The sequence below is a fragment of the Triticum aestivum genome, chromosome 6B (assembly GCF_018294505.1).
Source record: "Triticum aestivum cultivar Chinese Spring chromosome 6B, IWGSC CS RefSeq v2.1, whole genome shotgun sequence".
Classification (NCBI taxonomy): domain Eukaryota; kingdom Viridiplantae; phylum Streptophyta; class Magnoliopsida; order Poales; family Poaceae; genus Triticum; species Triticum aestivum.
Genome location: NC_057810.1, coordinates 672,563,357 through 672,579,778, shown reverse-complemented (window position 1 = coordinate 672,579,778; position 16,422 = coordinate 672,563,357). Strand labels below are relative to the sequence as shown.

The 16,422-nt window shown below is 45.7% G+C and overlaps 1 protein-coding gene across 1 annotated transcript; it reads right to left on the bottom strand.

Annotated features, from left to right (window-relative positions):
• Window positions 1-1,526: 1,526 nt before the first annotated feature.
• LOC123139094 (BAG-associated GRAM protein 1) lies at window positions 1,527-13,228 on the bottom strand. Its single transcript, XM_044558899.1, has 16 exons — window positions 12,689-13,228; window positions 12,336-12,411; window positions 11,991-12,119; window positions 11,863-11,909; window positions 11,540-11,663; window positions 11,233-11,349; window positions 10,641-10,670; window positions 10,462-10,561; window positions 3,845-3,951; window positions 3,467-3,607; window positions 3,286-3,390; window positions 3,068-3,214; window positions 2,889-2,942; window positions 2,568-2,631; window positions 2,369-2,430; window positions 1,527-1,908 (listed from the first exon to the last, which is right to left on the bottom strand). The coding sequence occupies exons 1-16, from the start codon at window positions 13,063-13,065 to the stop codon at window positions 1,789-1,791; spliced, it is 1,800 nt and encodes a 599-aa protein (XP_044414834.1). The 5' UTR covers window positions 13,066-13,228; the 3' UTR covers window positions 1,527-1,788.
• Window positions 13,229-16,422: the final 3,194 nt, after the last annotated feature.

Here is a 16,422-nt window from a genome sequence, read left to right as displayed (position 1 = left end):
ACAGCTACACACCTCGATCATACCGTTGCGAAGCTTAGGTGAAGCCCTGTGCCGGTAGCATCATCATCACCGTCGCCATGCCGTCGTGCTGATGGAACTCACCCTTGGCCTCAGCTGGATCAAGAGTACGAGAGACGTCATCGAGCTAAATGTGTGCTGAACGCGGAGGTGCCGTACGTTCGGTGCTTGATCGGTCGGGTCGAGAAAAAAGTTCGACTACATCAACCGCGTTACTAAATGCTTCCGCTTTCGGTCTACAAGGGTACGTGGACATACTCTCCCCTCTCGTTTCTACGCATCACATAGATAGATTTTGCGTGATCGTAGGAAATTTTTTAAATACTGCATTCCCCAACACTAATAGAGGTGCCTTGGTGGGAGATGATCATACCACGCGTTTTTTGGAGGATACTTGGATAGGGGATGCGCACATGGCCTTACAGTACCCGTTTCTATAATATTATGCAACAAAAAGAGGTGTTCATCGACTCAATATTAGGGATTGTTCCCTTGAATATCTAGCTGAGGCGAGCTATGATCGGAGATAAATGAAAAGCTTGGCTACATCTTGTACGTAGGTTGATAACGGTCAACTTAACTGATGAGCCAAATTCTTTTCATTGGCGGTAGGCATCGTCTAGAGTTTTCTCAGTTACACCTATGTACCCAGACCTTATTAACACATGGCATGTATCTCGTTCGAAACATATATGGAAAACAAAAGTGCCACTCATAAGATTAAAAAATTTACATGGTTTGTGCAGAGGGGCTACTCTCAAGGATAACTTGGCAAACCGAAGGTGGCAAGGGAGTAGACGATGTAGTTTTTGTGATCAAGATGAAACAATTCATCGTCATTTCCTGTCTGTTTGCCACATTGCTATGGCGTATGATTCGTGTGACTTTTAACCTGCCTCCACCTACCAGTATATCAAATTTGTTTGTAAACTGGTTGGGAGTAAAGCCACATATCCAGGCCGAGTTTGTGCTTTGCTTTAGACTTTATGGAATTGCCGGAACGACTGTGGTTCTTAACAGACTAGAAATACAAAACGTTTTGCAAGTCATTTTTAAGGCTACAACATGGATCCATATGGGATCCTTACTACAACTTTCGAAGGTACATGAGCTTACGGATAGTGGGTGCAACGATCACACGGGTTACCTCACCCGATTTGAATAGTGGTTCAATACTAGGCATGTGTGTAGGCATATATTCCTATTTCTATCGGTTGTGGCTTCTTTCTTTTTATTGCACATGTTTTTGTACTAAATCTTGATACTCGTCGTTTAATAAATATGGATGTGTGCATCACAATGATGCAGAGGCGGGGATTATCCTCCCTTTTAAAAAGTAGATATATATATACGTAAGCCAAAAGTTTATACTTCCTCTGTTTTTATTTACTTTGCATATTAGGTTTTATTGAAGTGAAACTTCATAAAGTTTGACCAAGTTTATTTATAGAAAAAAATACAAACATTCGCCTTAACAAATTTATATGATGTGAAAGTACATTCAATAATGAATCTAATGGTATTGATTTGTTATTGTATATGTTAATATTTTTGTTTATAAACTTTGTCAAAGTTGACAAAGCTTGACTTTGACCAAAGCTAATATGCGAACTAAATAAAAACAGAGGGAGTACAATATAGGACTTCCTAATTTTTTTTTCTTCAAGGCAGCTAATCATATCAAATTTGGACTAGCTACAGTTACAGGTTCACCGGGTATCATCACAAACCACCATCACGGGACGGTGGCTGTCATTAGAACAGATGATGCTACTGATCACCATGTATATCATCTGCGTCTGGCGCCGTGTTGTCTTCTTGGGTAGGGAAGCTAACTCTTAGCATATACGACTCCGCAAACCCTAACATTTCTCCAACTTCCTTCTTTAACTGCAAGATTTCAAAACATAATTACCACAACCTTGAAAGTTAAATGGATTAATTAGGACACGCAGAGACTAAAGACCAAGAATATTCAGGTATTTGTATTTGCATCTCGACACGCAAGACTTGTGCATCGGAACCCATGGTGCTACAAGTAGAAAGCAAGCAAAAGCAACATAACCTGCCAGTCAATGTAAACTGTAAGCCTATAGCATCCAAACAGTCAATGTAAACTGTATTTCTAATACCCAAATCAATCTGATCATGTCCACATTGCAGCGTATTTGGAACCGGGAGTTAGTGCATTGATTATTTTGATCGCTTAAATGTGTGAAATTGGTTGCGCGTAATTTCACTATTGATCGTAAAATTTCACTACCATATTACTAAGTTGGTGGACAAGTTGGATTAAATACACATAAGCAGATCATCATCAAACAGAGGTCAACAGTGGACAAAGTCGTACCTCGTCCACAGCACCGCTCTTTATTTTAGACTGCATTATGCACCATTTCTTGAAATGTGCACCTGAAAGGACAGAGTGCCCACCGCATCCATCAAATTACAAATTTCCATTTGCAGTTTTGCAGTGAGAACATACATCATAAGATAAAAGGAAATAAGAGAACACAAGCTACACATGGAGATCAGAAGAAAACACCAACCAGCACTAATGCCAACACTGCACGAACTAGAATCGATGGTTTTCACAGACCATCTACAGTGTATCTGAAAAGTGGAACATCAGTTAACTATATTACCAAATCATAGTTGAACAGTTGTATTTCTAACAGTGTAACCTAAAAATAAGTATTCGTAGCACTATAAAATAAAAGAATTTTGGAATCAGAATGGCAAGAGACACTGAAAATATTAGAAGGAAGTAGCTTGCTCGAAATTGGGACAGCATTAGCTTGCTCAGTTGATTGCAATAAAAATGGATATGTAAATGTATCTTCCACAGAAACTAACTCAGCTAGAAGTACCTCAAAATAGGAACCAAATGGAACATCATGTACTTGCTGTACAGTCTCGAATACCTAACAGATAGAAAATGAGACACCAAATTTATTTATGATCTGTAGTAGTATATAACATAATGTAATACCATGACGCAAGAAATGTTAGCCGTCATAATGGGATGTTCAGTTTTGCAAAAACATACCAGATCGGTTTTGTTAGCTGAAAGAACCGTATGCTGCCACTCTGTTATTGCTGAATATGGAGGGCACATCGGACTGTGGCACATGGATTTACAGTTAAGTTCTCTCACCTGACCGTCATACTCGTCCGCAAGGTGCCACTGGCCCAGCTGCATACAGAAATATTTCTAGTCAGCCATAATTCATGACTGAAAGAGCTGGCACTGTGCTGGATACTTACGTTGATATCTTTATCCTGACGAGCTGTCCGATATTCTGCTGTGTAAGTTGAGTCATCACTTATAAGATTATTGAAAAACTGGTCTGCAGTACACGGAAATGTTCCCTGAGATGAGATGAGATGGAAGATCAGTTGTATTATCGATTGCAAAATCATGGAAGATATAGTTAGTTATCATTACATCAAACACAGAGACTAGAACTTCTTCTTTGACAAACGGTTGTGGTAGCCCTGTTAAATCAGCACATTCTTCTGGAACATCTATCTCCATGCTATTGTTTCTTGAGCCACTGAGTGCACGTAATGCAGATCGAGCATGTTCCTGTAATCCAAAGTCCAAATATATTAAAAAGCCATTATAGATTTTGATAAGCAAATTATGGAGATCGCAATCATGTAAATCAATGCCGATCATAACACAGCAAAACATGCAGAAAGCTTTTCTTCAAAACTAGTGCACTAACAGTAAGACTGCAGATATGCAACAGCAGCGTGCATTGTATATTAAAATTCTTAATTAAAATATATGTATGGAAAAGGCTGCTCGAGATGTCACTACCTGTTTCTCAGCCTCTATCATGGTATGGAAGTTCTTCACAGCTTGTTCCAATGCTCTAACTGTGTGGTTTCTGTTCCAAAACGATGCAAATATATATCTAACTCTTCCTGCAAAAATAATATAAAAAGGTGAGATAAAGTAATTGATGAAACCTCCCATCTTATCTAGATTACCCTAATCAGTCCTTTTGCCAGCCTCTAGAAATGTGTGAATATTGTAGTATAAATTTTGGTCAACAGTGCCCTTTTAGTCTGTTTTCTAGCATGAATGCATGATTACTAGCTTCCTCCGCACTTCTTAAGCTTGCAACCAATTTCACATCAAATAAACATGCATCTCAAGTCATGGTGGAATGCAATCTACACTCACGTAACAGAAATCTACACCAAGTCATCGACTAATAAGTAGTAATACCAAACATGTTGAATGGGAGCAGAAAACCACATAGTCAAACCGAAAAATAGAGAAGACCACATTATGCATGTACCAAGTTTAGCTGGATGACCAAAAATGGAACTAGAAAACGTCATGATTTAATGATTTATAGTGTCAGACAATAGAGCGAGACAACAACAACTTTCGCAAAAGCGTCATGGAATTAGAAAGCCTTTCAGTCTCAAACAAGTTGGGGCAGGCTAGAGCTGGAACCCTAAGATCTCGAAACCAAGTTATGGTTCTGGCACATGGATGGCTAACTTTCATGCACCCCTATCCATGGCTAGTTATTTGGTGATATTTCATGTTGGAGTTGTGTCGAATACAGTGTACAAGGTAGGTTACAGTTGGACTCTGAGTAGTATTGTGTTTAGATAGGATATGGAGTCGTGTCCAAGTAGGACACTTGTATCCTAGACCTCTCATATATACTGGGGTAGACACACGATGTAACCTATGCCAACATAATAGCACAGGAACACAGGGGAAGCCGGCTGCATGTGCCCGCGTCCAGGGTGACCGGCTGCGGTATTGTAGCGGTGTCATGGGAAGGAGCGCCCATAGTCAGGCCCCGGGGATGTAGCCATATCGGTGAACCTCGTTAACAAATCTTGGTGTCGTGCCTCGTGTGATTGCTTGGTCCTCGGATGATTAACGGTATGCCTCGGATTTGGTAACAAGTAGTATTATGAGCTAGGTTGTTCGGAGGTGCTAATCGTGTTGATCTAGAGAAAGCGCAATGAAGAGATCGTAGTTGTGGAGTTGAAACTGATTGAAAGCAAGCTGTGGAGTTAAAGCCCTGTTCGGATACTCTCCGCTCCGCCACAGCAGCTCCCGGAGCGGACGGAGCGCCAGCACAATTGCTGGGAGCGGCTCAGACCGTGCTCCTCGCACGGAGCAGAGTTAGCAGACGGGAGAGATTCCGAACACCCCCTAAATCGAAGAAGGGAGCAGCACGTGTACCGGCGTAGCTCTCAGGGGATCGGAACGGTGGCAACGAGATCTATTCGGAATCTGCGTAATAGCAATCGGAGACACCTTCTGGCTGCATAGGCACAAGTACGCATTACACGGACGGTGCGGCGGCTGCGGCGTAACGCGTAGCGCCAGGCTCGCGTGATGGCTATTCGGGCCAGTCACGGCTGGGTTGGTTTTCGGCGTGTGGTGGACGTCAGGTGGGCACTAAACGTGGTCTGTGGTACGTATGAGATTGCGTGGCGCTGGAAACGTAAGGAAAAGCAGTATCTTGTGTGCGAGGCAAGGCAGCAGATCGTTTTTAGCGAATAGGAAAATTCAGCCAGCGATACGCATCCATTGGAATAGCAGGAGGCAGGGCAAAGCAACAGCAGCATTGGAATTGGTGCTAAGGGGGCTACTACCACGTGAAGGCCAAAGAGTAATTCTTGATTGGAATTTGCTATGAGTACATCTTGGGTGTACCTGGGCATTACGTGAGGAGAGCTTGGTTAATTTTTCAAAGAACTATGGCGCCAACGGTACCAGGTTTGAGGTAGAGAAGTTCGATGGGACTGGAAACCTTGGATTATGGCCGACAATGATGAAATATTTATTGGCACAATAGGGATGCTAGCTTGAAGGTGTTGCGGAAAGTCATGTCAGGTAAGATGGACTTATCATGCGATGGATTAGAATTCGCGGAAGACGATTTGGGAGCCTCGAGCGTGTCATACAGTCGAACGAGTTCGGCTGGGTCGGACTAGGCAATCTAACGGATCGGCGCAAGTCGGTTGGTACAGAAGTCGGTGGTGGAATCGGCGACGATGACATAGGTGTGTGATGCTGATGGTGACGGACTTCTGGGCGTGGAAACACGCGACACAGGCCTGAGTGCTTGTGTGGCTTCGACAAGACTATGGCACGGGGTTGATTCAAGACGGTGCGCACATGAGAGCTTGAAGTTGACGGGGCGCGAGGGTGGACTGATCATCTACCATGGAGTCATGTTGAAGGTGGAGCTGGATTGAGGGGCTATGGTGTAAGGATCCAGGGAATCGAAGCCTATTCAGCAAGGAGGAAAAGCGAGTGGCGTGTGGTTTGGACTGGAGCCCAATGGTCTGATGGAAGCGTCAAACTCGTCATCGGTCGGTGATGATCGGTGCTACTTTGTAGTGGGTGTTGAGTGTTGTGGGTTCGCGACCCTTGAGACTCGACCGGGACAGCGGAGGCTCGACGCGGTAATAGCCGCGAGGCATGCGGTACACACGGGACATGGAGACGGGCCAGGGCTCTGGTGGTCATACATGTGGTGAGACAACTGTGAATTTGACTCGGGATGACTACAAGCAACGGTGAAATTCCTTCAAGTTTTAGACAGACGGTCAAGAAAGGAGCGATGATGTTGAGTTCAGGTAACTCTTATGTGTGACACCTAATATGTGAGTTGTTTACTTTCACGCAGGTCAGTGATCAGTGTGTGCTAGCGTTGGATGGATACTCTGAAAGTTGGGAGCACAAACTAGAGTAACAAGGAACTTAATTTTTCTCGAGTGTTGAATGTGGTCAAGAAAAGGAGGGACTACAAGTCGCAGGTAGAGTCATATGGAGTCTTTGGAGTAGCAGCCATGCTCATGGGATAAGCTCAAGTCCAATGTACATAGAAGTTTGACACATGGACGAATCCAGGATGGTGGAGAATATTCGCCAAAGTGGAGTTTGTTGGAGTTGTGTCGAATATAGTGTACAAGGTAGGTTACAGTTGGACTCTGAGTAGTATTGTGTTTAGATAGGATATGGAGTCGTGTTCAAGTAGGACACTTGTATCCTAGGCCTCTCATATATACTGGGGGTAGAGACACGATATAACTTATGCCAACATAATAGCACAGGAACACAGGGGAAGCCGGCGGCATGTGCCGGCGTTCAGGGCGACCGGATGCGGTATTGTAGCGGTGTCATGGGGAGGAGCATCCATAGTCAGGCCCCGGGGATGTAGCCATATCGGTGAACCTCGTTAACAAATCTTGGTGTCGTGCCTCGTGTCATTGCTTGGTCCTCGGATGATTGACGGTATGCCTCGGATTTATTCTAACATCCTAGTCCTTCAGATCTCTTTAACGGACTCCTCCAATGTCAAGATTGGTCTACCCCGACCTCTCTTGACATTATCAGCACGCTTTATCCATCCACCATGCAATGACGCATCTGGAGACATGCGTTTTATATGCCCTACCCATCTTAGACAATCTTGGACAAGCTTCTCTTCAATCGGTGCTACCCAACTCTCTCACATATATCATCATTTAGGATCCAATCCTTTCTTGTGTGGCCACATATCCGTCTCAACTTGCACATTTCTGCTCCACCTAACGGTTGGACATGTCGCCTCTTAGTTGGTAAATATCCTGCACCATACAACATCGCAAGTTGAATCGTCATCCTATAGAACATGACTTTTAGCTTTTGTGGCACTCTCTTGTCATAGGACGCCAGAATTGGTGCAACTTCATCCACCCGGCTTTGATTTCATGACTCATATCTTCATTTATATCACCATCCTTTTGCAGCATTGACCCCAAATATCGGAAGGTGCCCTTCTGAGGTACTTCCTGCCCATCAAGGCTAACCTCCTCCTCCTCCTGCCTAGTAGTACTAAAACTGCATCTCATATGCTCAGTTTTAGTTCTACTAAGCCTAAAACCTTTTGATTCCAGAGTCTGCCTCCACAACTCTTACTTTGTATTAACCCCCACGGGTCTACCATGGACTAGCACCACATAATCCACAAAGACCATACACCATGGTATATCTCCTTATATATCCCCTGTGACCTCATCCATCACCAAAACAGAGAGATAAGGGCTCAAAGCTGACCCTTGATGCAATCCTATTTTAATTGGAAAGTCATTGGTGTCGCCATCACTTGTTCGGAACTTGTCACAACATTATCTTACATGTCTTTCACGAGGGTAATGTACTTTTTTGGGGCTTTGTGTTTCTCCAAGGCCCACCACATGAGATTCCACGGTATATTATCGCAGGCCTTCTCCAAGTCAATGAACACCATATGCAGTTCCTTCTTTTGTTCCCTGTATCTCTTCATGAGTTGTCGTACCAACAAAAGGGCTTCCATGGTCGACCTACCAGTCATGAAGCCAAACTGATTTTTGGCCACGTTTGTCATTCTTCTTAAGCAGTTCTCAGTGACTCTCCCATAGCTCTATCAACTTAATTCAGCGGTAATTAGTAACATTGAACATCCCCCTTGTTCTTGAAGATTGGTACTAATATACATCGCATCCATTCTTCGGGCATCTTGTTTGACCGAAAATTGTGGTTGATAAGCTAAGTTAGCCATACTATCACTATGTCTCCAAGGCCTCTCCACACCTCAATGGGGATACAATAAGGGGCCATTGCCTTGCCTCCTTTCATCTTTTTTAAAGCCTCCTAACCTCAGACTCTGGATTCGCCGCACAAAAATGTCTATTGGTATCATCAAAGGAGTCGTCCAACCCAACGGTAGAGCTCTCATTCTCTCCATTGAGCATTTTGTCAAAGTTATCTCGCCATCTATGCTTGATTTCCTCGTCCTTCACCAGAAGCAGATATGCCCCGTCCTTGATGCATTTGACATGGTTGGCATCCCTCGTCTTCCACTCTTGGATCTTAGCCATCTTATAAATGTCCCTTTCACCATCCTTTTAGTTTAAACCTTGGTAGAGGTCCTCACATGCTCGACCCCTTGGTTCACTCACAACTCGCTTTGAGGTCTTCTTTGTCACCTTGTACTTCTCTATGTTGTCTGCACTCCTATCCAGATGCAGGCGTCTGAAACAATCCTTCTTCTCCTTAATAGTCTTCCGGACATCATCATTCCACCACCACGTATCTTTAGCTTCGCCTCTACTTCCCTTGGTCACCCCAAACTCCTTTGAAGCCACCTTCCGAATGTAGGTCACCATATTCATCCACATATTGTTTGCATTGTCTCCATCCTCCCAAGCGCCCTCCTTAACAACCCTCTCCTTGAAAGCCTGGGATGCCTTCCCCTTGAGCTTCCGCCACTTTGTTCTAGTGACTTCGGCGCGCTTATCCCGCTGGACACGAATCTGGAAGCGAAAGTCAGCCACCACAAGCTTATGTTGAGGGACAACACTCTCTCAGGTATCACCTTAAAATCTAAGCAAGCACGCATGTCTTCTCTTCTAGAGAGGACACAACCAATCTGGCTATAGTGTTGACCACTACTGAAAGTCACTAGATGGGATTCTCTCTCAAGAGGCTACAATGAAGCTTAAGACATCCTCTCCTTCTTGATTCATGATGCCATATCCAAAGGCCCCATCCACCCCTTCAAAATCTGTGTCAGATGTACCCATGTGGCCATTGAGGTCTCCTCCTATGAAGAGCTTCTCGCCAATAGGTACACTCTTAACAAAGTCCTCCAGTCCTTCCCAGAACTCCCTTTTGATGCTCTCATTGTGGCCTACTTGTGCGCATACATGCTAATAACATTGAGAACTAAGTGTCCAACGACCAGCTTGACTAGGATAATCCGATCCCCTTACCTCTTGACGTCTACCACTCCATTAGTGAGGCTCTTGTTGATCAAGATGCCTACTCCATTTATGTTTGTAGTTGTCCCCGTGTACCACAGCTTGAAGCCGGTGTCCTGCACCTCGTTCACCTTCTGTCCCTTCCATTTGGTCTCTTGGACGCATAGGATATCAACACGTCTCCTCACAGCTGCATCAACTAACTCCCGTAACTTACCCGTCAAGGACCCTACCTTCCAACTAAGGTAGCGGATCCTACTTGGCTTGGCTAGCTTCCTTACCCTTCGAATTGGTCAAGTCAAATGCAAAGACCCTTGCTCATTTTTCAATACACCCGGGCATTGAGGTAACGCACCACTAAGGATGCGGCGACCTGATCCTTGCTCGCTTATCACCGTATCCATATCAAGATATGGCGCGCCACTGTGGGGGTGACGGCCCGACCCTTGCCCATTTAATACCACACCTGAGTTCTGATATGGCACGTCAGTAAGAGGGTAATGCCCCAATGAGGTTCTTCTTGATTTCATTTCCATAATGACAACTTAGTATTATAAAATCAATGAAAGGGATTTAAGTTTGCAGTATCCATATTTAGTGCCAGAGTAAGAATCAAGATGCAAAAGGTTGTTATGCCTATGCAAGATTGCGAGTTTTAAATCCTACCATCAGAGCATGCTAAGGAAGGAACTCCATGTCCTCCAGCTCCCGTTCGAAGAAATATCGTAATTGCAGGATTAATAACTGCAAGTTGGCCTTTTGTTATCTACATGTAAAAAAAGGACAAAAGTGATTAGTAACACTTTTAACAAGGAAATGATGTAGGAGACTAAGGCAAGGCTCACCTCATCAATATCTCTCAAAGGGAGCTCAACCTTCACATATAAGAAAAACGTGTTTTGAGTCCCACAATGTATCAAAACCAATGTAAGCAATTGGATATATTTCTAAGACAAGCTTTCTAGCTTTAACAATGTAAAATTTTCCGCAGCACATAGGATACTAAAGTTATCCAACCCAATCTACATGGCAGCAAAATACATATAGAGAAAAAAATGCTCTTATTGACCAGGATTGGTAGCTTTTGTGATTCACATTCAGGAGGCAACTGATGCATGTCAGCCAATAGGGAGATTAGCATTTAAGAACCACATGACAAAAGTATTTGATCATCTAACTTAATTAGATCTAATGACAAAATTAGTAGATGGTACTCAGACAGGCTGCATCTAAGTAAAGATCTCGGTAAAATTTATTAAAATGTGTAAATATCATGTGATCATCAAAATGTCTCTTTGAAGTTTAGACACACAATGAAATGAACAGAACACTAAAAATGGATATTTTCTGACAAGCAAAAAAAATTAAGCGAAAATAACGAACCAAGTAAATCCACCAATCAAAGTGTGCAATTGAAAATATTGTATGTGAGCTAACCTTAATCTGCTTAGAGAAGATGTTTGAATAGAAGCAAATGTGCCATAAAGACACATACATGCGACCGTGATATAGAAATGACCTCTCAAGTGCACATGAATAAGTGTGTTCAACAACCTGGATGATAAACAAAGCAATGAAAGAATAACTATCGCAAGTTGGTAATAGACCTATGCATGAAACTATTTAATTAGAACTCCCTCTGTACCATAATATAAGACGTTTTTGCAGCTCAATTTGAATTGCAAAAACTTCTTATCTTATGGTACAGATGTAGTAGTAGTAGCAGTGGCCAGTAGGTACTTGCCTCATCTGGAGGTAGCCCAAAAATTGTCTGTAAATGACCTGGCTTTTGGTGAACGACAATAGGGCCTTCTTTGTCTAAGGACATCCTTTTACGAGCATCAGCCTCAGCAGAGTTGTTTAGAGCCCTATAAAACACAAAAAATGATATGTCAGAAAATTATTGACAAGGACATGTTGTAGGTTTTCTTATGTTGTCCAAAAGGACAGAGTAAAATAGTGAAGCAAGTGACTGCAACATGCCAAATCTGTTCAAAAATGCAAAAGAATTCACATCCAACATAATTACAAAAATCAGAGCAAATTAATAGTAGATGAGATATTTGCCTGGAGGAACTCTCATTAACTCTGATTGCCTTGATATGGAGACAAACCTAACAATGCAGAAAAATTGATAAGATAACAGAAAAACAAATCATGCTGAGAAACCAAGTTGTTTTGTAGAAACCAATTACCCGCCCTGATGAGCCGTCAAGTGTATGCCAAACTGGTCCACTCCGCTCCTTGGACTCGACTGAAACAGTAACAGAACCAAGTGTTGTGCTCTTCCATACTATGTCCCAGTCATATATTTCCACCTTTATCTACAATAGCGCACAGAATAAATGCCGAGTGCATCTTTGATGAAGTACCACCCATAATACTGATGGAAAAGACTTGTTATGATTGATATGACTGTTCTTAAGGAGGGTCATGCTGACTTGTATTAACAGGCTAACAGCTATGAACTGACGCTGCGTGTTTTAGGAGAAATTCAAAATTAGGTACGGAGTAGAAGAGAAAGTGCTGGTAATAATAACCTTTACAGGAAGGCAGTCAACAACAAAATTGAATTCCTCTCCCCACATTGGGTTTCTTGAGCCAGGAACCATGGAGCTGTAAGGCACGTATAAGACAGTCAGAGATACTAGAATAAAGGGGAAAAGTAGACTACTACTACTACAAAACCGGCTGCTTTCCTCCCTAATTCTATCAAGCAGAATAATATTATCTTGTATTGGAAGGATTTTTACATTTGTACTCCTGCCACAGTCGTTTTCCCCACAGAAATATTTCCAGGTTGTAATGTGGATCAGTTACATCAGACTTTCTCAAGCCCCCAATCATGCAGTTATATGACTGTGTGGTGCTCATATTCAGAAGAGAAATGCACCTGAAACGCTTATCTTGGCCGCAGGTGATGAGCGCATACGGGTCGGAAGTCCCGTTCAAGTTGGCCGCGATCAAATCCTTGGCGGCCAGCAGCTTCAGCTGGACAGATAGACACGCGGCAGCACCGGCAGCCGTTGATTTGCTTACCTTGTCGACGAGCTGGAGGCCGTCGGCGGCCGCGGGCGCGCGGCGCGGGCGGAGGAGCGCGTAGAGCGCGGCGATTAGGAGGACGAGGGCCGTCGCGGCGGCGCAGGTGACCTCGATCTCCCAGCGTGTCGGGACGAGGAACCCGAGCGCCGCCGACGCCGGCGCAGCCTGCGGCGTCATGCTGGGGTTCTCTTTCTCGGAGGTCGAGAGGGGCGAGCACGCGATGCCCATGAGAGCTGAGAGGGACGGGAAGGAAAGGAGAGGATGGTGGTTATGACTGGGAGGAGACTGAGAGCGGAGGCGACGGCCGACGGGGGCGGGGAAGGCGGAGGCCCACCAGTCGGCTGTCGGCTGGTGCTGCTCGGTGACGCGAATCTTGACGCGACGTGGACGCTTGTCGGCGCTGGTTTTTGTTTTCTTGCGTCGACGTGAAGCGCCCACATTGGGGGCCCGTTTCACTCTTTTTTTCGAGGGAAAAGGGGGTCCGTTTCATTCGGGGGCCACGCGTCCATATGTCGCGAGTTTGGGTGCTCGATGACAACGTCTGCGGCATTTTTAATCGCACCTCTTCAATACTCCTTTGAAGAAAAATGTCATCACCCGAAAATAACATAGGAGCACGATCTGCTGAAATATTTTATTTAGAGCAACTTTAATCGGGCGACCAAAACAAACGCGTCATTTGTCGTTTTTTATTCGCTTGGGTCTGCACAACGAACGCCCATATCCGCATTCGCGTTTAAGTCGGCGCTTGCGCCCAACGCAAGCCCAGGCCCGACCTATTTTTTGAATTCGCGCGCGAAAAAAGGTAACGCAAATATTTTGAAATTAGAAACGTTAATTACACATAAATGCCGGCCACAAAGGCCGGTGAGAGTCCACGAGTCCATATTACATTAGTTAAAACATTTAATTAAACTAAAAATTAGGAGGAGGCGCGCTGCCCAAGGCGTCCTCGTCGTCATCGTTGGGGCCGGCGAGGTCGATGAGCGTCGGCGCCGGCCCAGCCCAGCGGAACGTCGTCTCCAAGACTGTGGCAACATCCTGCGGTGCCACCGTGATCGCCGCCGGCTGGGCAGGGCGGGCCTGGTGTCGTGGTTCTAAGTCTGACAGTAGAATAGGGGGTAGGAATGGAGAGGCAAGATCCTAGCTATGGAGTAGTTGTGTACGCAAGATGTTTACGAGTTCAGGCCCTTCTCGAAGAAAGTAACAGCCCTACGTCCCGGAGGCGGTCGACTGGATTATATGCGTATAAATTACAGGGGTGCGAACCCTTTACACTGAGGAGGGGGTGGCTTATATAGAGTTCGCCAGACCCCTCCGGCCCTCAGTTATGTAGGGTTTAAAGTACATTAAGGTCTGGCGTTACTGGTAACGCCATACATAAAGTGCTATCATGACCATAAAGACTACTTAATGACAGACCGTTTGTGTGCAGAGTGACTCTAGATCTCCTGTCGGTCGAGTGAGTGGCTTCATGGTCGAGTGTCTTCGAATACGTCGAGTGAAATCCTTCCAGGTCGACTGAAAGGTAGTTTCTTCTAGGGATGTCCTTTGGGAGGGTACCTTGAATAGGTCCATGACCCTACCCTAGGTACATGGCTTCATCATTAGCCCCCGAATGGATCGAGGTTTGAGTGAGGAATGAGTTGAGAATTCTTCCGACCCATCTTTTGTGCTATGAGTATGTCTTGTTCCGGATCAATGACCTTAGGTGACAACACCAACTTCTTTTTCAGTCGTATTGACCCATTCTTTGTATTGGTCGAGTGACTTTTCTATACTTGGAGATCTCCGAGCGACGGATCAGAGAAAATCTCCAGTCTGACAAGTTGCTGTGCTGTTCACGGATTTAGCGGGATCTGAATTTCGGGAAGCGCGCGAGGCGGAGGAAGCCGCAGTACTCGGATGGGATAAGGCAGGAATGCCTCGATTTTTGCGCCACCTTTTTCGCCACATATCGCGCGCGCGACTGTTGCGGGATTTGACAGGATCGTCCGGGCCTACCAGTCAGTCACTCGGAAGCGACCCCATATAAGGCACTGGACGGGGGTTTTGAACAGTGCGCCTTCATTTGGTTCTCCCTCTTCCTCAGATTCATCTGCCGTGTTCGCTTCTATCCCAGCGCTGTTGCCTTGTGCGTGCTTCGCCGGCGACGATGGTGAAGGAGAAGACGGCGGCTTTGGAGCGGGCGAAGAAGGCGACGGCGAAGGCGAAGGGAAAAGCGACCAGTCGGGGCGGATCCTCGTCGCGGGCCGGTCTGCCGCAGGGCTGGATCCAGGGCGACTGGATCCGCTCGACCATCCACCAAAAGGATCTGGACGACCTGGCCGATGAGGGACTGATCCCTCATGGATCAGCGAGGCTTCCAGGGAAGGAGTGGCATCCGCAGCCTCAGGAGGGTGAGTGTGTCCTCTTAGCCACTCACGTTGACCGCGGGTTTTCTTTGCCGCCCCACCCTTTCTTTCGGGGATTTCTGAACTTTTTTGGGCACAACTCCATCACTTCACACCCAACTCCATCGTGTATCTCGCTGCTTTTGTGTCCTTGTGTGAGAATTTCTTGGGTTGCCGGCCGCATTGGGGCCTTTTCAAACACATCTTCACCTGTCGCTCTCAGACGGTGAAAAAGGCCAATCCGAGTGACGAGAGAACCCAAGTGATTCAAATGTGTGGGAGTCTTGGGGTCTAAATGAGGGGTAAAAGTGCCTTTCCAGCCATGGTACTTCCTGAGTCGGTTCGAGGGTGGCAGTCGACCTGGTTCTACTGCCAAGACCAGCCGACGCCAGGGCAGTCGACTGGACTCCCTCCTTTCTCCATGGATCGAGTGAGCAAGCCGTCCTCTCTGAAGGTGGTCCCATAGGAGAAGGCTCAGGTTAAGGTGCTGGTCGAGCGTGTAGTCCAACTTATCCGTGATGGGGTGACTAGCATGGACCTTCTGGAGGTTTTCCTTTGACGGCTCATCCAGCCGCTCCAATATAGAGACCATCCGATGTGGATGTACTCTGGCACTGAAGACACCACTCGGGTCCACCCGGAGGAGGTCGAGGATGCCACACTAGAGAGGTGGATGACTGCCATAACAGGGAACAAGGACAACCCCCGAGGAGCCAGGAGGATCCCTCCACTCGACCAATCATACCAGCCAGACAAGGTCCAATTCTGTACCTCCGACTCCGACCCTGCTTCCTTCATTCCGTTTCGTTAGAATTCAGTCGACTGATTCTTGTCTTGTTTGTTGTCTTCCAGGTCACTACCGAGATGTACTCAGTGCACGATGGGGCGCAAGAACAGGTCGAGGAGGAGGAGGGGAGCCGAGGTGAAAGTCAGGAGGAGTGGCAATCTGACGGCGAGGAGAATGAAGAAGATGACGGTTCTGGTGAAGAGGAGGAGGAGGAAGTCGACCCTCCCTGTATTGAAAGGCGATCCAAGTTCACCCACGACCCCGCAATCGAGCGAGGCAAAGCAACTGCGCCCGTTGGGCAGGCGACGAAACGTCCTCGGACGACTTCTCCAACACCGACTGAGAAAGCGTCAAAGCAACCTCGAGCGACGTCATCAAAGCCGACGAAGGCCCTGCCGAAGATGA